This window comes from Scomber japonicus, chromosome 22 (assembly GCF_027409825.1).
Source record: "Scomber japonicus isolate fScoJap1 chromosome 22, fScoJap1.pri, whole genome shotgun sequence".
NCBI classification, from domain to species: Eukaryota; Metazoa; Chordata; class Actinopteri; order Scombriformes; family Scombridae; genus Scomber; species Scomber japonicus.
The window spans coordinates 22,408,893-22,430,448 of record NC_070599.1 but is presented as its reverse complement, the minus strand read 5'-3'; the positions used below and the strand labels follow the sequence as shown (position 1 = coordinate 22,430,448).

Here is a 21,556-nt window from a genome sequence, read left to right as displayed (position 1 = left end):
CACTTTGTGAACGTGTCTAGGATTAAAATGAAAGCAAACAGATGTGTGAGTAACTCTGAGTCATCATGTATTTGTTCAAGAGACTTTCTGATGATGCGAATTCAAGAAGACACATCATAAAATGAGCTGTGAACGTTTATACTTACTGCAACATAATTATTTTGTATTACTGGTTAACATTACAGCATGATACACAACGCGGATATGGAGACATAAAGCTCAAGTAAAGGCGTGTTTTTTTTTAATTTCGCCGCGTCTAGTTTCGAATAGTTATTGGATATACGAGCTAAACCCGCCCACACCATCTAATTAAAACTTTGTATGTGAACAATAGTTTACTTCCTACCTCAACCTACGTGCGTTGAAAACAGCGCGTGCACTGAAAGACTAGCCCATATAACTGCAAACTGTAAACTACTAGAGATATTGTAGAGTTAGTAAAGAACAGCAGTACTAAACCTGCTAACAAAGAATAAGAACATTACACTAATCACTGTTCATCAGAAAACATCTGTGGTGATTTACAACATATTCATTTTTAACTTATAATATCTGTAAACACATTGTCTCAAAACATGCTGGGAACTCAGCACAATTATACCCAACGCACTACAATATGTATTCAGAACGTTTTGTGATAATTAAATCAGTTTCTTTTGTTTTACATCATAATTCCTTTCTTTGTGTTTTTATTATTTTCTCATTGTATGATTTCCTGTTCTTGTGTGTTGCTGTCAGCTTCACCTGCAAATGTTTCATTAACAACTTAAGTAGAAACTGCATTGTAAGTTGATTTTATTTGATATATATTAACAGTCCCCATTAAAACATTTCATGTATTAGTATGTTAAATGACTCTGCTCTGCTTTGTGAAGAGTGAAACATGCACATTGCTGCCAACAGCTTTAATTATAGACCACTGAGCTGTTATTCCTGCACTGCACTTTAATGTTTACACCTTTTTACTGTTTTTTCTTCATTTAATTTCATTCTCTTCGGTTTACAACTTAAAGTTATGGCAGTTCTTCTTCTAAAATTTAGTTGAGTTTGTTTTTATTATTTTATTATGTTTTACAGATGTGTAACAGATGTTTTTAGTTTGTCTAAATTCCTCTTCTGGGTTAATAATTAGTATTAAAAAAACTTTTGATAGCTTCAGTGTAGCAGATTCAAATGGATTTGTTTTCATATGCAGGATGTAATAATGTAATGAATCAGTCTTGGTCGACATGTAGAAGACCTGATTTTCTTCTGAAGACCAGAATAAAGTCCAGCAATACAGTAACTAGACATCAGCTGTTCTATGTGTCCTTCACACTTCAGACAAACTCAACACAGATTGTAAAGACTAAATCCTACATTTTACTTATTATTTGAACTTACTTACTTATTTGAACGTGTACTCAGAAATGATATTCAGTCCTTTCCAATACTTCAGATATACTGCACTTATTTTTTCACCAATGTTCATTTTCTATGTCATCCGTCACTTTTCAGTTAAGCCTTTACACATAAAGTTAAAACAAATACAGCCAAACGAACATCTGAGCACATAGACAGTTTGCTTCTCTCCATCAGCAACATTTGTGATTCAAGGCATTAAATAACGTGTACCCAGCCTGACCTTTACCACACTCCCCCTAGTGTTTGAGAGGAGCATTACATGGGACCTTGATGACTCCTTCCAAATCTTTTTTTGTCTTTACATTTTTAAGACGGACAATTGCGTTGCTATTCTCTCAGTCTAAAATACATTAGAAACTGTGGATGAGGAAAGACAAGCCACTCTTTCAGTTTGACATTATTTTGTAATGTTGGATGAAACATATCTCATCTTAAATAATTCTCTCTGGGCCAGTCTATCATCAGAGGAAAGAGTAGAGAATGTGTGTGTGTGTGTGTGTGTGTGTGTGTGTGTGTGTGTGAGTGTGTGTGTGAACAATGAATGGAAAGTTTATGTTTAATAAAATTTCTAATTGTTATATATCTTGTGTCTTCTCTCTCTCTCTCTCCATTCAAATATTTGGTTCAGATCTTGTGACTGCAAATAGCATAGCAGACAATTCCATCTTTATTTTACCTGATAATTAGTTAATTATGATCATTACACAAACATTCACATCTTAGCAAACAAGTTGAATTGCAAGACTGAATATAGTTTTAGTTTGGGTGGAGTAAATCTTTAAAACTGTAAGTAGTTAGACAGAAAGTTATATTTAGGTGGAATGAACCTTAGAAACTAGGGTCCTAGAAATGCTTTACCATTATAGGAGAAGGCATTGACTGAAGGTTTGTGCACTGCACAGTAGTAAAACAAAATCAACTTCATGTGCTGCCAAACTCTCTTCTCTACATTCAACCGGAAGTATGGACGCTCCGACGTGACATACGAAATACTATGACGAGAATACGCCTCTGATTGGCTAGCAGTTGTTTCCTTGTTTTGGGATCGAGGATTCCGATTGGTTAGGGTAAGCCAATCACAGGCAGAGTAGGGCGTGTCTTGTCCCCACATGGTGTCAATATTATAAAGGCGGGCTGGTTTAAGAGATAGACTTAAAGGATCAACAAGAGAACTTTGACTTTGGGACTTTCTTTACTCTCATCAGGGAATGAAACAAACAGCAAAGGTAAGACTTCATATAGACGGTTTATATCACTCATTATCAGTGGTGGAAGAACTATTCACATCCATCAATGTAAAAATACTCAGTTATAAGTAAAAGTCCTGCATGAAAATCTCATGTTAATGTACTTTACTTTCCACCACTGTGCATCATTATAGCTTGAGGTCAGAAACTCACATTTTTAACTTCACTGCTGACTTCAAGTACAACTCTGAGTCATGCCACATGCAGAAGTTTTCTGATACTGCATTAGTGGGATATATTAGAGACGGAAAGGAGGGTGAGTACAGGAGCCTGGTAGAGGACATTGTGAAGTGGTGCAGGACAAACCACCTGCAGCTGAATGCCCCCAGACCAAAGAGATGGTTGTGGACCTCGGGAGGTGGGGTTAATGTGGAGGTAGTCAGGACTTACAAATACCTGGGGCTGCATCTGGATAATAAACTGGACAGGTCAGCAAACACTGATGCACTCTACAGGAGGGGGCAGAGCTGGTCCTATGTCTTTAAGAGGCTGGGGTCCTTCAATATCTGCAGCAAACTCCTGCTGATGTTCTACCTGTCTGTCCTGGCCAGTGTCCTCTTCAATGCTGTGGTGTGCTGGGGAGGCAGCATGAGGAAGGGATGCTGTGCAACTGGGCTCTGTTGTTGGTGTTGTGTCAGTGGTGGAAAAGAGGACCCTGCGCAAGTTGCTGTCAATAATGGACCATGACATTAATCAGAGAGGAGTACGTTCAGCGACAGAAGTCATGCTCAATAGACAGGTTGAGGAGGTCCTCTGTCTCCAGGGCACGTCCAGCTTTTTAACTCCACACTGTAGGAGAAGGCTGACTGACTTTTTTTTATTTTTAGACTGACTGACTGACTGACTGATTTATTTTATCTTAAAAATTAAATCTAATGAAACTTTGGGTGAAATAATATGTATAGCCTGCTCTTTTGTTAATAATTGTACAGCCTGAGATCGTAAACTGGATTGAAGACTCTTTTTTCTTTTTGAACTGCTTGTGAACCGGCAGATAAGTCCACATAAGTTCAGTCACAGTGCAACATGCCCTTTTTCTATTATTGCAAACTACTAGAAACATTGTAGAGTTAGTACTAGATAACATCTGTGGTGATTTACAACATGTTTACTTTAACTTATGTCTGTAAACATTGTCTCAAGACATTCTGAGAACTCAGCACAACTATCCCCAACACACTACAATATGTATTCAGAAAGGTTTGTGATAATTAAATCAGTTTCTTTTGGTTTTACATGATTATTCATTTCTTACCATTGTGTGCTTGTTATTTTCTCCTTGTATGATTGACTTTTCTTGTGTTTCTGTCAGTGTCACCTGTAAATCTTTTGTTAACAATAGAAGCAGAAAACTGCATTGTATGCTGTTTTTATTCAATATATATCTACTCATTAAAAGGTTTCATATATTAGTATGTTATGTTTTCATTTTATTCTAACATCCAGATGCAGTAAATATATTTTCATGAGACAGAAATATTTGACTGCATTTGAAACTGAAGATTTTAAAATGTTAAATGTATTCAGAGATAAAATAATTTACAATAGAGATGATTAATGTGTTTGTGGTTGTAGTCCACATTGTTTCATGAGAATCGAGGTTTGATGTTGTAGATTTTCCTTCTCACACCTGTGATGACTGAACTTTGACCTCATGTGTTCATGACTCCTCTCCTCTGTCTCCTCTCACAGGGAGAAGATGATCTGCAGGATCCTTCTGCTCATCAGCCTGATCCCCTGTGTCTCTGGTTAGTTTACATCCTCACTTCATCATCCAAAAAGAGAAAAGTCAAAAGATTTGATGACTTTAGTTGTAAAATATATCAGTGAAAACATCAACAGAACTATTAAAGCCAGTAGAAACTCTTCATTACAGTTGGGAAGATGATCTATATTCAATTATTGCTTAGATTGTATTTATTATTGGTATCAAGCATGACCTTTTTAATTGTGTATTTAAACAGTTTCCCTCTCTGTCTCCTCAACAGAAACATTTATAGTGAAAGTGACTCAGACCTCCTATCAGGCAGAGGAGAACCACAACATCACACTGGAATGGACGTTTACAACCAAACCTGACAGTTCCTCCACCTCACTGAACATCTACTGTGAGCTGTTCACTGATCACAATGACCCAGTCCTGTATCATGTACATGAGGGTGTTGAGGTCCCAGAGTCTCAAGATGAACAGTTTGCAGGACGAGTTCAGAGTGACAAAGACGCCCTCAGAGAAGGACGAATCAGACTTCATGTGTCCAGACTCAGGACTGAAGACTCGGGTCTGTACAAGTGTGAAGTTAAAACAGATGATGGTATGAGCTCTGACAGATGCAACCTCAATGTCACTGGTAAGATGATTCAGTAAAAATCAGAAAGCCTTTTTAATGCATGTTATCAGTGATGTACAGACTGGACTGCTAAACTTTATGAGTGTGGTTGCACTCAGCAGACACTGCGTTGTTAAAAATATGCTGTATGTGGACACAAACATCACCAAGTTCAAACCCAAACAGTCCAGATTTGAATTTTGGACATGAACAGTGTGAAGTGTCACAAGTAGGACAGTTGAATGTTGGGATAACAGAATTTGTTAAATACAAATACAATTATTATTATTTTCTGTCCTTTACAGCAGCTGTTGATCAGCCAGAACCTCAGAAACCTACTGAGAGACCACAACCAGAGAATCAGGGAAGGATCGGCCTCTACGTTGGACTGTTAGTAGCTGGACTCATTGTCTGTGCTGGACTCTGCTTTGCCTTCAGACTAAATGTCCTGTTAAGACAGTACATCGTTTTAAACCACTTTTCTTCTCATGTAAATCAAGGAAAAGTGAACAGACCCCAATGAATATGGTGGTGTGACAGTTACCTTTCTCATCACTGATTTTCTTTGAACTTCCAACCTGACCTCTGATGTTTTGAGCCTGAGAGAATCAATCAATCAATCAATCAATCAATCAATCAATCAATCAATCAATCTTTATTTGTATAGCGCCAAATCACAACAAAGTTATCTCAAGGCACTTTACACATAGAGCAAGTTCTAAACCGAACTCTTCAGGTTTTAACTTTAAAGAGACCCAACATTCCCACATGAGCAACAGTGGCGAGAAAAAACTCCCTTTTAACAGGAAGAGACCTCAGAACCAGACTCAGAGTGGGAGAACATCTGCCTCGACCGGTTGGGTTGAGAGGAGAGAAAGGAAGGATAGAGGAGAGAAGCACAATGAAAATCAACAATGAAGCTAGAAGGTCCGGGACTGGAATCTGTCATCTGGACGTCTCCAGGCCCAGATTATCTGTGAGACGAGAAAGCACAGAGAACTCCGGGGAAGAAGTTTAGGTTATTGAATGCATTAATAGAACATGAATGTTAATGGATATAGATAGATGGATAGAGAGAGAGAGAGAGGAGGAGAACCAAACACGATGAGAGTGTGAGAAAAGAGATCAACATCCATTTACACCCATCAGGACTAACAGGACTAGTATGACCCTTTTCTATCAAAGTGGATGTAAATAATAAGAGTAAATAATGCTTCAGTGTCAATGACAGTTCTTTGGCACAAAATAGTAACAATCTATTTAATTTGTGAAACATCAAATCGAATTTAATAATGAATTGTCTTTCCTTATGGACAGTTTATAATGTTGACATATTGTAAATGAATTATTGTTTCTATGAGAGATGTTTTTATGACTCGTTTGTGTCTGTTTTTCCATCTTGTTGGTAAGGTTATGATTTCCTTTGAATTGTAAACACGTTATTAACCTGTAAGTGTAATTGTTGTTCAAACAGAACTGTTTTACCTTTAATAGAAAGTGAGAAACAAACACTTCAGTCCATTAAACCACTGTGTTCAGACATATTAATAAGTATAAAATAAAATACTTGTATGTTTCTGTTTTTAAGTCTTACCAGCAGTTTGCATCTTGTGCTGAATCTTCTGAAGTTCTGGTCATGAAGTCTTCTCTCCGTCAGCTCTTTTGTCATTTTCTAGTTTTACAGGAAGGACCTGGTTTTTTGTTGTTGTTTCATTTGTTGCCCAAATGTTGATTTAGCCAAACCCGCTTCCTTCTTTTTTAAATTGTATTTTTTTATGTTTCCAATTTTTACTGTTCAATTGTACTTTTTTCTTTTTTATTATAATTGGGTTTTATTTTTATTTGTTAGAATTGTATGTTTTTATACTTCCAATTATTACTGTTAAATCATCTATTTTGTTTTGTATATGTATATTTGTATATTTTATATGTTTATATTTTTAAAATTTTATGTAAAGCATATTGAGTTGCCCCTGTGTATGAAGTGCACTATATAAATAAAGCTGCTTTGCCCTGTTTACGCTTCATATTGACAGACAACTTCCCCTGTGAGCTCTTATGTGCTGATCTTATATTGAAATGACACCCAAGAAAGTGTTCATTTACTTTTTAACCCTTAAGCTTTTGTGAAAAGGGCTAAATCTATCACAGCACTTTCAATATTGATGTATACCTACTCAAATTGAAGCTCAGACCGTTCAACTATACATCCCATCTGTGCAGCTGTAGAATCAAACGGTATTTGAACAAGTTCAGGACCCAAAAGCTAAAAACTTTATATTTAATTAAGACTTAATGAGGGAGTTAGTCTTCCAGGATTGTTGCACTGTGTCACAGTCAGTTTATAAGTGTGACGGTGAAGGAGGAGAAACTGCTCCTGTGTCTACTGGTTTTGGTGAACAGGGCTCTGTGGCACCACCTAGTGGGGAGAAGTTGGAACAGGTTGAGTTGAGATTGTGAAAGGTCCGCTGTGGTTTTCTCTGCCTGTTTTCTGACTCTGGAGATGTACAGGTGATAAATATAACCAATGAATGTTAGACTGTGAGTGATGTTGCTATAAAAGTGAAACTTCATTACACATCTCCAAAATGAAAACGAAATATTTAAAAACAGCTTTGAGTGTTTAAACATGTTTCAGCAAAAGTGAAATCTGCAGTTAATCATTTAACAAGCTTCAGTGTCAAATAACAGATTCCCACTGAAATGTCTTAATGTCACATGTTCTGCCTCCGCTGGTCTTTTAACACAAATCTGTTAGTTGTCTTATTACTCAAAGTATCCAAAACTAAAATTTGTATTGATTTATTTTTCATCTACAAACTTTAATTTAGTTGCAGCCAATATGGATTTATTTACTAAGTGAGCTGATTTAAGTTACACCCCCATCCAAACTGATCCAGTTGTGAATGGACTTTGGCAGCAGAGACAGATTTTCAGGTCTTGGCTCACTTTTTACAATCTGTTGATTTCATCCTCACAGTCACAGCTTTGATCAGAGAAGTGTCTGTTTGATGTGTCAGGAGACAACAAATGGTTATAGTTTGAGTTCGCATCAGTGTGTTCTCCTATCTCTCACTGATTTTACAGCTTGAAGACACTTGAAAGTTGTCATAGATGAATAACCAAAAAGAGAGATCCACAAGATACTGTAAATTTATAGTCTAAACAAACATCTGCAGTATGTGTGTGTAGTTTTTGCCTCCTGAGTTTGATGTTTGTGCTGTTGAGCAGCCGACTCTCAAGTCCAGAGTGTTGAAGCCTCAAAACTGCAAACAGCCGACCTCGAAGACAAGGAAGTGATGTCAGAACATCTCATCACTAAATATGCAATAATACAATTATAATACAATCAAACATTAAACAAACTATTCAACTAGTTTCCTGTAATACACACCACAAATAAGTTACATGTTGATTTCAGTTTTAATCACAAACTTGAGCTCTAACTCTTCTGTAATGTTTTAGAGAAATCATATTACTCCCATCTTGGCTTCACTGCATTGGCTTCCCGTAAAATTCAGAATAGAATTTAAAATCCTTCTCTTCACATTCAAAGCTCTTAATGATCAGTACATGATAGTACCTTATGTACCTACTAGAACATGGCACTCCCAGCATGCAGGCCTACTTGTGGTTCCTAGTGTCTCTAAAAGTAGAATGGGAGGCAGAGCCTTCAGCTATCAGGGTAAATTTGTTTTATTTGTTTGTTTGTTATTAGTTAGTTTTCTTGCATTTGTACTTTTGATTTGTTCTTGTTAACTTATTGTGCGCTAGTATACCGTGTATATAAAGTATATACATGAATAAAAAAGACGGGTGCAAAAAAAATAATTTAATGCGCTAGCACGCCTACTTGGGGTTGATGAAAAGTCACTGTTTTAATAACTTTTCATCTCAAAGGTCTGTAGATGATACTCACTGAATTTGGAGTCAGTGGGGTTAAATCTCTAGATGATGATGATGTTTGTTAAAGGATGAGGCCTGAAAATGGCCAAAATGACATCAAAATCACAAAATGGATGACTTCCTGTATGGCTCAAAGACACTTGTATGTGCGTCTGGTCATGATACATATTCATACCAAATTTCATTTTTCTATATCTATTGCTATGGAGAGGCTCAATTTTAAAAAAATTGCTTAGGAGTCCTGTAGAGCCATTTTGTGACCCATAAAACATCAACTTTTTCACCACTTCTGTGTGTGTGTCAAAGCTTTAATGAGTTATTGGGCATGTTTGTTTGTTAACACACCAAAAATGCGATTTTGCAGAGAAAATGAAAGAGAAAAAACTACTAGAGGGACTTTGCACTTTTGTTGGCCTCAGTACTACCACAGTAGAAAATGTGAGACAATGTCACTAAAAGAGGAAGTGAGAAAAGCACACTAGTTCCACACACTGACTCCAGTTTCTGGAGGGCCCTGGCTGTGGATCCTCCTATTCCTTCCATGCACCTGGCCCTGGACTTGTAGGACCAGGCTGGCTACAGATGGTCCTCTGGGCAAATACTCCCACAAGATTTCCCCATTTTTTGATGTCCGTGGAGAGGTGTCGTCCTCGATTGCCTCTTCCTCCTCTTCCTCCTCCGAGCTAAAGGGCCCCTCTGTACCTGGCAGGAATTCCTCCCCTGATCCCTCCTGGCTCTCAGAATCCTCACTACTGGTAATATCCTCCTCGGTAGCCCCGTTTCCACTGAGAAAATGAGTGATAATAAGTATTTTTGTTGTTGTTGGTTAGTAAATAACAGGATTAAACTAGCAAAGTATGGGTGTGTTCAGGACGGGACTCCTATCAACCCTGAGACATTTGGTGTAGATTGGAATGTGTCTGTTATTGTTACAGCAGCTTCCTGTTTCATTGCAAAACATCAGAGTTTGGCGTGCTGTTCAGGTAAAGGCATTTGATGCAGACTTTTGATAACTTTTCATCACAAAGGTTCACAAAGAGTGAGTTTGGAGATGGTCTGATTTTTCATTGAAATAAAAGGCCTGAAAATGCTGTTCTCTGCTTGCTCATTGAGTAAGGTACTGCTAGTTTTGAAATGTAAGATCCACTAACAACCTCAATCACAATAAAAAGAAAATGTCGGGATTTTTATGATATACTTTCCAAAGGAGGTCATTCATCTTTCTCAAACCTGTTAAAGATCTGGGGAAAAGACTTAGGCATGAAGATAGATGAAACTATCTGACTAAACATTTGTGACAGAATACATTTTCCATTTACAAGAAACAAAATCAAAGAAGTAAATTTTAAATTAATTTATAAATAATATCTTACTCCAATTAATACAATTTTAAAATTCACCACTCTGCTCCGGATGTAAAACAGAAGACGGAACATTTATGCACTTTTGGTTATGTGAATTACAGTTCATCTCTTTACCAAATCATTTTTAGAAGTAGAGTTGGATTTAAATCCCTGTTTTTATTTACTGAACAACATGACTGGTTTTCATATAGACAATAAAAAATGCATACTTTTATTAACTGTATCATATTTTTTAAAAAAGAAAGAAAAGAAAGTATACTTAGTCTCTGAAAAAGTGAATCACTTCCTACTTTTAAGATGTTATAGACCACTTTTTTAAAAATTCCTTTGGAGAGACAGACGTGAGAAATATGGTCATGGAAAGATTTTTATTGGATTGTAGAGGCCTTAGATTATGATTATATTATTATACTTTAATGTACACATTTTGAACTATTGTCAGTATTTGTCACAATAATATATCGAGTTCTTCCGATGATGCAAATTCAAAAAAGGTGTATGCAAGTCTGGCATTAAATGAGATACGGATATAAGGATTCACAGTTGTACGTTTACATTTAAGTCTTTTACCAAAAGTGTTTCACCGGCAGACACAACCCTTTATTTATTGATTGGCTGCAGTTTGACTCTGAAGTGGAGACAGATTACAGAATAAACTCAAGTGTTTCACTCCAAAGTGTTAGCATATATTTTGTTTTCAGATTCACCATCTAGTTAAAAATCTGTTAATTGTTCATCTGATCAACAAAAGAACCATGAACAACTTTCTTCATTTATTTGAAAGATTTTTCTTTTCATCATCTGTTATTTCCTCGCTAATTATTATTATGGATCAAATCGACATAAAGAAGAGTTTGTCTGTCAGCAAGAGACAAATTTTAAACACATTTATATTTTCATGAAACGTAAATACATGACTGCATTTGAGAAACAGATGATTTTAAATGTTAATAATGAGTCATTAGTCACATTAGTTTAATAATTTACAATAGAAATGATTAATATATCTGTGGTTGTAGTCCACATTGTCTCTGACATGAGAATCGAGGTTTGATGTTGTAGATTTTCCTTCTCACACCTGTGATGACTGAACTTTGACCTCATGTGTTCATGACTCCTCTCCTCTGTCTCCTCTCACAGGGAGAAGATGATCTGCAGGATCCTTCTGCTCATCAGCCTGACCTCCTGTGTCTCTGGTTAGTTTACATCCTCACTTCATCATCCAAAAAGAGAAAAGTCAAAAGATTAGATGACTTTAGTTGTAAAATATATCAATGAAAACATCAACAGAACTATTAAAGCTAGTAGAAACTCTTCATTACAGTTGGGAAGATGATCTATATTAAATGATTACTTAGATTGTATTTATTATTGGTATCAATCATGATGTTTTTACTGGTGTATTTTAAACACTTTCCCTCTCTGTCTCCTCAACAGGAACATTTGTAGTGAAAGTGACACAGAGCTCCTATCAGGCAGAGGAGAACCACAACATCACACTGGAATGGACGTTTACAACCAAACCTGACAGTTCCTCCTCCTCGCTGAACATCTACTGTTACATGGTGACTGATAATAACAAGCCCTCAGTCCTGTATGATGTACATAAGGGTGTTGAGGCCCCAGAGTCTCAGAATGAACAGTTTGCAGGACGAGTTCAGAGTGACAAAGACGCCCTCAGAGAAGGACGAATCAGACTTCATGTGTCCAGACTCAGGACTGAAGACTCGGGGTGGTACACATGTGAGGTGCCAACAAATGACGTTGTGAGCTCTGACAGATGCCACCTCAATGTCACTGGTAAGATGATTCAGTAAAACTCAGAAAGTCTTTTTAATGCATGTTATCAGTGATGTACAGACTGGACTGCTAAACATTATGAGTGTTATTGCACTCAGCAGACACTGTGTTGTTAAAAATATGCTGTATGTGGACACAAACATCACCAAGTTCAAACCCAAACAGTCTAGATATGAATTTTGGATATTAACAGTGTGAAGTGTCACAAATAGGAGAGTTGAATGTTGGGATAACAGAATTAGTGGAATACAAATACAATTATTATCATTATTTCTCTCTCCTTTACAGCAGCTGTTGATCATTCCAAAACTCAGAGTCGGGGAAGTCGGGGTCCTCAAAGCAGCTGTATTCTCTGTCTGTGCTGGACTCTGCTTTGTCTTCAGCCTTTGTTCTAATTTTGATGGAAGAGATCAGGAAGTGGAACATGAGACAGAAAACATGGATGCAGCAGTTTTTATATATCTTTTTATTGTATGTTTTTATGCTTCCAATTCTTACTTAAATCATTTGATATTTTGCTTTTATGTAAAGCACATTTAATTGCTCCTGTGTATGAAATACAGTATATAAATAAAGCTGCTTTGTCCTGATTGCCTTCATAGTGACAGACAACTTCACCTGTGAGCTCTTGCTGCTGATCTAACATTGAAACCAAGAAAGTTACTTTTACTTTTGAACCCCTGAACCTTCACCCCGTCACCATGTGTGTAAAGACCGAAATCTCCAACACAGCCTTTTCAATATTGATGTAAACCTCCTCAAATTAAAGCTGTGACTCAGCACCATGCAGCTGTAGAGTCAAAGTGTATTTCAACAAGTTCAGGTCTCAAAAGCTAAAAACTTTTACATGTTGTATTTTGTTTTACTAAGAGAATATTTAATTAAGACTTAACGAGAGAGTTAGTCTTCCAGGATTGTTGCACTGTGCTATAGGCTAGTCAGTTTATAAGTGTGACGGTGAAAGAGAAGAAACTGCTTCTGTGTCTGCTGGTTTTGGTGAACAGGGCTCTGAAGCACCACCTAGTGGGGAGAAGTTGAAAGGGGTGAAAAGGTCCACAGTGAATTTTTCTCTGGCTGTTTTGTGGCTCTGGAGATGAACAGTTACTAAAAGGCGGGCAGATCAGCACCGATGACCTTTGATCACTGATGAACGTCTAAAAATCATGTCATTACACTGTGAGTGATGTTGCTATAAAAAAATGAAACGTTATCACACATCTCCAAAATGAAAACAAAATAATTAAAAGCAGCTTTGAGTGTTTAAACATGTTCTGCCTCCACTGGTCTTAACAATCACAATCTGTCAGTTGCCTTATTGCTCCAAAAAATTGAATTGGTTTTCATGTACAAACCTTAATTTAGCTGCAGCAAATATGTTGTCATTTATAAGTCAATGTGACTTTGAATTATAATGGTATAATTGAGATACTAATTAAACCAACAGTTAATAACGATTTATCAATAACCAGCAAATATTTCATGTCTGAATTCGTCTGAATTATATCAGCAATCCTCATTTTCTTATTTGTCATTTTATCTCAGTTAAAACATGTACTTTAGCCTTTGAAGAAATAACCACACTTTTACACAAATAAGACCCAAATAAAATAAATAAACTAATGTTAAACTGATAGGCCTAGAATACTACTAAAAGAACAAACTTTGGATATAAAAGAGACATAAACGTGTTAAATATGGGGATGAGCATATAAAAATAATAAACAAATAAATCAATGTAATTACAAGAAGCGTAAGTAAACCATTACAACAACATAAACTATAAATTAAATAACATAAAAAATATATAAATAAATAATGACTAAAACATTAAGTAAAACACAATACATACACCATAACTTAAACAATATAGAATAATATAAATACATAATGACAACAAAATTAAGTAAAACACGATACATAAGCCATAAAATAACAATATAAAAAAGGGAATAACGAAAGAAAAGCTCATTGAACTACAAAAAAACCCGAAAAGGACTACAAGAAATCCCAGACTGCTCTCTGCTTCGAACGCGTCCCCCTTTTAAAAAGGTCCGCGCGAGAAACGTTGAGTGACCGTTGGATAGCTGCCTTCTATTTTAACTGTTGCCAAGGAAACGTCGAAACGTTCTTTTTTAAAAGCAGATAAAACACAAGAAAACGTGAGTTTTTATAAATTTTTTATCACGTTTTTATCGTAACTAAATTATAAAAAAAATAGCTGGAATAAAAAACACTCATTGTTCACCTTTTACCGGCGGAGTGTTGACTGTGTGACACCACAGAGAAGCAGTAGCAGGAGCTAGCTTTTTCAATATTGATTTAAACCTCCTCAAATTAAAGCTGAGACTCGGCACTTTAATTTACACTTTCATGTTGCATTTAGTTTCACTAAGAATATTTAATTAAGACTTAACGAGAGAGTTAGTCTTCCAGGATTATTGCACTGTGCTATAGTCAGTTTATAAGTGTGAGGGAGAAGAAACTGCTTCTGTGTCTGCTGGTTTTAGTGAACAGGGCTCTGAAGCACCACCTAGTGGGGAGAAGTTGAAACAGGTTGAGTTCAAGGCAGGAAGGATCTGCAGTGATGTTTCCCTGCCTGTTTTCTGACTCTGAAGGTGTACAGGTGATAAAAGACGGACAGCTCAGCACAGATGACCTTTGATCACAAAATGAATCTATCACACATCTCAAAAACAAAAGCAAAATATTTAAAAGCAGCTTTGAGTGTTTAAACATGTTTCAGCAAAGGTGAAATCTGCAGTTAATCATTTAACAAGCTTCAGTGTCAAATAACAGATTCCCACTGAAATGTCTTAATGTCACATGTTCTGCCTCCGCTGGTCTTTTAACACAAATCTGTTAGTTGTCTTATTGCTCAAAGTATCCAAAACTAAAATTTGTATTGATTTATTTTTTATGTACAAACTTTAATTTATTTGCAGCCAATATGGATTTATTTACTAAGTGAGCTGATTTAAGTTACACCCCATCCAAACTGCTCCAGATGTGAATGGACTTTAGCAGCAGAGACAGATTTTCAGATCCTGACTCACTTCTTACAATCTGGGTCCAAACTGCTGAAAGGAAACAAGATAATTCATGTGAAGACAGACTCACAGATGTTAGCTACTGTCAGTTATCCTCTTCTCTGCTCAGGTGTGGTTGATTTCATCCTCACAGTCACAGCTTTGATCAGAGAAGTATCTGTTTGGTTTTTGTCGTTATACTGTGACTTCTCCTCATCAGTGTGTTCTCCTATCTCTCACTGATTTCAATATTTGAATGACATTTGTATTCTTCACGATTTAAAAACTGATACAAGTAAAATACATGAACACACCTCTTGTCCAGATGTTTTTATATTCCTGTCATTGATGCAGCTTGTAAAGCAGTAACTGTTTTGAGAATCAATAAAGTTTATTATCATTATTTTGTTGTTTCTGAACGTTGTTCTTGAGAACTTTGGTGATTCTGATATCAAAATCGCAAAGAAGAGTCACAACAACTTCTCTCATTCAAATAGATTTATTTACAATACGTACACACAATAATAACAATGATACAGTTTTCTTATAATTCTGATGGATTCTCTGTCAGACTGATGATTGATAACAGCTGAACCAACACAGCAAAGTGTTTGTCATGTCAGGTCATACTTTTGTCAATAATTAATGCTGCAATAGCTTATTTCACTATTTCGATATCAAACAACAACTCTAATGATCCTCTTAGATAAATGAGATTCTCCAGATGGACCTTGTTAATCTTGATGAGTCTGATTAGATGTTGATCTCCTCTCTCACACTCTCATCCTGCTGGTTTCTCTCAGGTGAAAAGGTCAGAGGTCATGTTGGATGTGCAGAAAAAAATCAGCTTCATGGACACAGAAAGTAAAAAGATGCAGTGACAGAAGTCTACTGTCTGCAGTTTGGAAAAGGCCATGCATGATACAAAAAATAGCAAGAATTAAATATAAAATCTACAACTTCAAACCTTAAACCTTAATTCTGATGTCAGAAACAATGTGGACTACAACTACAGACACATTGGTAATTTCTATTGTATATATTTAACATGTTGTTTATTTCCGTCACAAGATGGCGCCAAATATCTCTTTTCAACGGTGAAATTGAAACTAACAAATCCATAGCCTACAAATAAACCCCTTATCATTTTTTGTCAGAGCAGAAGTCCCCCTGTACACCGAATGTCAAATGTTTGTGGTGAGTCAGTTCTAGTTTCTGTGCTTTTTTGATCTGCTGTCAATCAGGTCATCCTTCACCATTTTCCCATTTCAGTCTTTTAAATAATCTAAGAAGAATGCATATGCTCACATGTAAAACCAGGTTTCTAAAATCTACTACATTGATTAGAGAGAATCAGATGTTACAGAGTGATAATAAGTCTCAAAGTTGTTGTGTCTGCAGAATGAGTCGTTTCAGAGTGAATTTTAATACAGGTCGAAGTGATGATCAAGAACAGGCTGTTGTTTAGTATAGTCCACCTTGTTGGTTAATAAATAACATGATTGAATTATAAATATAAAACACACACTCATTACCTTTAATGTCTTCATTCTGAATCAATAGCAGATTCAGAAGACAGCAGCTCTGAGTTGATGAGCTGCAGATAAAGAAGAGAGGTAAGGTAAGTGTCTCAATGCACAAGAGGACAGAAGTCAGCTGTCATAACAAAAGTGTCAGAGCTGCTGAAGCGGAACATGTGAGACGTGTTAAGAATAAACAATGAAGCGGTTGAACATCACGTTGCAGAAAATGTGCAGCTAACGTTGTGGTTTTTTGCAGAGACATGAAACCTACATCAGTTCCCTTCTGTTATATCAGATTAAATGAGCAGCTGCATCCGCCCAGTCTCCTTCCATGCTGTAGCTGTTTCAGAGTCAGTTTATCTCACAGACATCATTATTATTATTATTATTATTACTATTAGGAGTCTCAGCAGCTTTCCAGCTTCAACTGCTACAGACCTCAGTACAGTGAGTTTCTAACTTTGAAGGGCGCAAATGAGAAAGTTGACATGCAGCTCCAGAAAAACCCCACTACCCTTCCACTAACCTGTTACATTTAAACATTAAGCAGAAGAAGACGGAGAGAAATATAGCCAAACAGTGAAAAACGGACCAGTAAAGTTATTCCAACACGAAAGTCACATTAAATCCTTCCACAGCATTGTCACAGTCTTCTTGAAACATATGCAGACATTGATAGGTTTAGATGTTTATATACCGATGTGTCTGTAGTCGGCACCGCCCCCAATTGCGCTCTTTGCCAATCAGAGCAGCGCTGGAGAGTTCCCGCTCACCCTTTAGCCAATTGGAAACACTTGCAGAAACAAAATAAAGAAGTTATAACCCTGTTGCTGTGTGCACTGCTGGCAATAAGGCTATAATTGTTTGTTGTGAACGACTCAAATAAATCCTTCAATGCACAGGCTATTTTGTTGCATATTAATGAGAGCTCTTCATGATTTAAAGATGGATAAGATAACTTTGAGTTCTGGACTTTCTTCAGTCTCATCAGGGAATTAAACAAACAGCAAAGGTAAGACTTCATATAGAGAATTTATATAACCCATCATCAGAGGTGGAAGAAATGTTTATCTTCATGTACATATTTATTTTCTACCACTGCCCATCATCATAGTCTCTTTCTGTCAGAAATAATATGAAATGAAACCATGTTCAGAGTGCTATCTTGTGCTTATTGAAATATCACGTCTGGTTGTTTACATGTTGGGAGAGCACGCAGTCTTACACTTGTGTTATGGGAAGTGCAGCTCGGTCACATCAGGGTCACAGTGGCCGGAAATGTGAGAGAAACATCATGTGACTGTGTTATACTTCAGCAACACTTCTATGTTATGTGTGCTGGGTGAAATGAAGCTACAGTTAAGGAGGTCTATCTTTTGTATCTGACTTTCTGCATGAGTGGTTTTGTGTGATATTTGAAAAATACAGGGTGTCTAAATGACTGTGCACCTTTTTTAGTCATGGTACAACATGCCTTCTTCTATAATGGCAATATGTAAACTAGTAGAAACATTGTAGAGTTAGTAAAGAAACAGAAGCACTAATCACTGTGTATCAGATAACATCTGTGGTGATTTACAACATATTTATTTTAACTTATGTCTGTAAACACATTGTCTCAAGGCATGCTGGGAACTCAGCCCAACATTGATTTATTCTTATCCTTGTTAAGCAATTTAGTGTATCATTATATTTTGTCTTGTGCTTTATTCTAACATTCAGATTAAATTATTTCCCGTCATTCAAGTATACAAATCACACCACGACACACCTGTTTGTTAGATTTCAACTGAACATGTTTTAAGAAGAGAAGTAGCTTTTTATATGCATAAAACAATCTGTCTGTAAAACACAGCTGTTTAGTGAAAGGAGTTACTTCAGAGTTGAGCTTTCAAGATATGAACAAGACTCAGAAAAGATCTTAAGAGTTTGATGTGATTCTAGCTCTCTATTTAGACGTTGATCTTATGACTCATGTATTGCTCTCTCTCATACACACAAACTTGAGGATAACCTACTCTGCTGACCCACATAAAGGTTATTTCATCATTGTTGGCGTAGAGACATGAAATGCATTAAAATGCTCAAAGTTCTATTTTATTGTATCAAATATTTGAAGTATTTTTTTATATTCCTTGTGCTGGAAGTGTGAGACCTCATGGCATATAAGGTGTAATCTGCATTTGTAGACATGTGTTAGTTTCACTTTAATGTTTAGCTGCTGTGACAAACTTTCATTTTGAAAAAAAGAGAGATTTTTGGTGCCATCTTAAGACAAAAATACATGACTGCAATAGAAACTATTTTCAATGTATTCAGAGGAAAACTGTACATTTCTGTAATTTATAATAGAAATGATGAATGTTTCTGTGGTTATAGTCCACATTGTGTCTGATATGAGAATCGAGGTTTGGTGTTTTAGATTTTTCTTTGAATTTTGACCTCATGTGTTCATGACTCCTCTCCTCTCACAGGGAGAAGATGATCTGCAGGATCCTTCTGCTCATCAGCCTGACCTCCTGTGTCTCTGGTTAGTTTACAACTTTACTTTAATATCTGTGAATATAAATAATAAAATACATTTTCAGCCTCACAAACAGATTTTATGAACTTCATCTTGTTGCAATTGGGGTAAGTGTTCTTTATTCAACTACAGCTCATATTTCATTCACTATTGTATCATGCATCAACTTTTCCATACAGCAGCATCTCTGAACTCTTTAGTTTTGCAGCTTCATTTCTCAGTTTGTCTGGTCCTCACTTTCCCTCTCCGTCTCCTCAACAGGAACATTTGAAGTGAAAGTGACACAGAGCTCCTATCAGGCAGAGGAGAACCACAACATCACACTGGAATGGATGTTTACAACCAAACCTGACAGTTCCTCCTCCTCACTGAACATCTACTGTGAGTTGTTCACTGATCACAATGACCCAGTCCTGTATCATGTATATGAGGGTGTTGAGGTCCCAGAGTCTCAGGATGAACAGTTTGCAGGACGAGTTCAGTGTGACAAAGACGCCCTCAGAGAAGGACGAATCAGACTTCATGTGTCCAGACTCAGGACTGATGACTCTGGTCTGTACAGGTGTGAAGTGAAAACAAATGATGGTGTGAGCTCTGACAGATGCAACCTCAATGTCACTGGTAAGATGATTCAGTAAAACTCAGAAAGCCTTTTTAATGCATGTTATCAGTGATGTACAGACTGGACTGCTAAACTTTATGAGTGTGGTTGCACTCAGCAGACACTGTGTTGTTAAAAATATGCTGTATGTGGACACAAACATCACCAAGTTCAAACCCAAACAGTCCAGATAGGAATTTTGGACATCAACAGTGTGAAATGTCACAAGTAGAAGGGTTGAATGTTGGGATAACAGAATTTGTGGAATACAAGTACAATTATTCTTCTTTTTCTGTCCTTTACAGGAGCTGTTGATCAGCCCAAACCTCAGAAACCTACTGAGAGACCACAACCAGAGAATTGGGGAAGTCGGGGTCCTCATAGCAGCTGTATTCTCTGTCTGAGCTGGATTCTGTTTTGCCTTCAGACTTTGTTTTAATCTAATGATCAGACAGAAAACATGCAGCAGTATAGAAGTTGAGTTTCTCAGAGAGCAGGCTTCTGTCATTTCTTCTTTTTTACTTTCTGGGTCCATGAAGCTATTTTTTCTCTGCACATCCAACATGACCTCTGACCTTTTCACCTGAGCAAACCCAGCAGGTTGAGAGTGTGAGAGAGGAGATCAACATCTGATCAGACACATAAAGACTAACAAGATCTGTCTGGAAGATCCCCTTTATCTAAGAGGAGCATTAGAGTTTTTTATTGTTTAATATTAAGAAGATTCAGATTGGCTTCTGCAAATAGCCTCAAATCATTAAAATACTGAACACATTGCGAATAACAAAGTCGCCATAAACACATTCAGTTTTACAATGTTAAATTGCAATACAATGAAACATTAATCAAACCATGTTTTAAAAAATACCACCACAAATAAGCTACAAATCTGCACACTGATTTCCATATTAATTTAACCTGTGCTCCAACACTTTTATATGTTTATCCTTGTAAATAACAGTGTATATCAATGCACATGATTTAGTTTATTAATATAACACGATTTTCTTATTTTTGCATATAAAGCACAGAAGGTATTTTATTTTGTAATTGAGACTTTTATTTTGAAACTACCGGCGGAAGTAAACAATGCATTTTTTGCGCCAATACAGTCTACCTGACCCACCAGAAACGAGTGAGAAACTTATGATAACTGTCATCAAATAAGCTAAAAATGTCGCTGCAATTACTATAGAGATGTCCACACACAAATAAGGATTTAGCACCTCAGTTGGAGAGAGAACAAGGTACATTTTTTATGACTTTCTTTGAAGTTTAAATGTTAAACGGCCGCTAGCATGAATACTACTAATTGTAACAAGGATTCAAGGCCAGTTTGTTTTGTTAACATGTATTATGCACTTTTAGTTCCTACATATGTAAATGTGCTGTCATTGTGATTGTGTATATTAGTGCATAAGAAAGCATTTAAAGGACATTCAAGCTGTTTTCTTTAACAGAATTATCGTTGTAAATGCGTAGTGAATTCATGTTTATTTTTGTTTCACTCAGCTCTTACGGTGTGGAATGGATTTGAATAAATTCACAAAACATCAGTCAAAGAGTCCGACCATCTTCTTTCTGGGGATGCTACAGTAAGAGCTTGGCCCTCATCGTTCCTGCCACCCTGCTGCATCCTGCTGTTCGTGATTTTCTACGGTGCCAGACTGCTCGCCTCTCAACATAGGAGTCGCCAGGCTTGTCTGCATTCTCTACACGGTTCGTGAACAACAGGTCATCAACGGTCTACAGACAGTGGTTGGATGGATTCGATGTGATGGTCAAAGGTCAGAGTTGAATGGACATTGCACATGGAGCTGTGAGCACTGCGCAT

General features: G+C 36.7%; 1 protein-coding gene across 1 annotated transcript; it reads left to right on the top strand.

Annotated features, from left to right (window-relative positions):
• Positions 1 to 17,571: 17,571 nt before the first annotated feature.
• Positions 17,572 to 19,873, top strand: LOC128384034 (butyrophilin-like protein 8). Its single transcript, XM_053343611.1, has 3 exons — positions 17,572 to 17,609; positions 19,072 to 19,127; positions 19,383 to 19,873. Exons 2-3 carry the CDS (start codon positions 19,079 to 19,081, stop codon positions 19,757 to 19,759), a joined length of 426 nt encoding a protein of 141 aa, XP_053199586.1. The 5' UTR covers positions 17,572 to 17,609; positions 19,072 to 19,078; the 3' UTR covers positions 19,760 to 19,873.
• The last annotated feature ends 1,683 nt before the right edge of the window (positions 19,874 to 21,556 follow it).

What these genes read in the sequence shown, in the direction of transcription:
- LOC128384034 (XM_053343611.1), top strand. Translation starts at nt 19,079, where the DNA reads ATGATCTGCAGGATCCTTCTGCTCATCAGCCTGACCTCCTGTGTCTCT. An exon ending in CCTGACCTCCTGTGTCTCTG is followed by an intron (nt 19,128 to 19,382) that starts GTTAGTTTACAA and finishes TCTCCTCAACAG; the next exon opens with GAACATTTGAAGTGAAAGTG.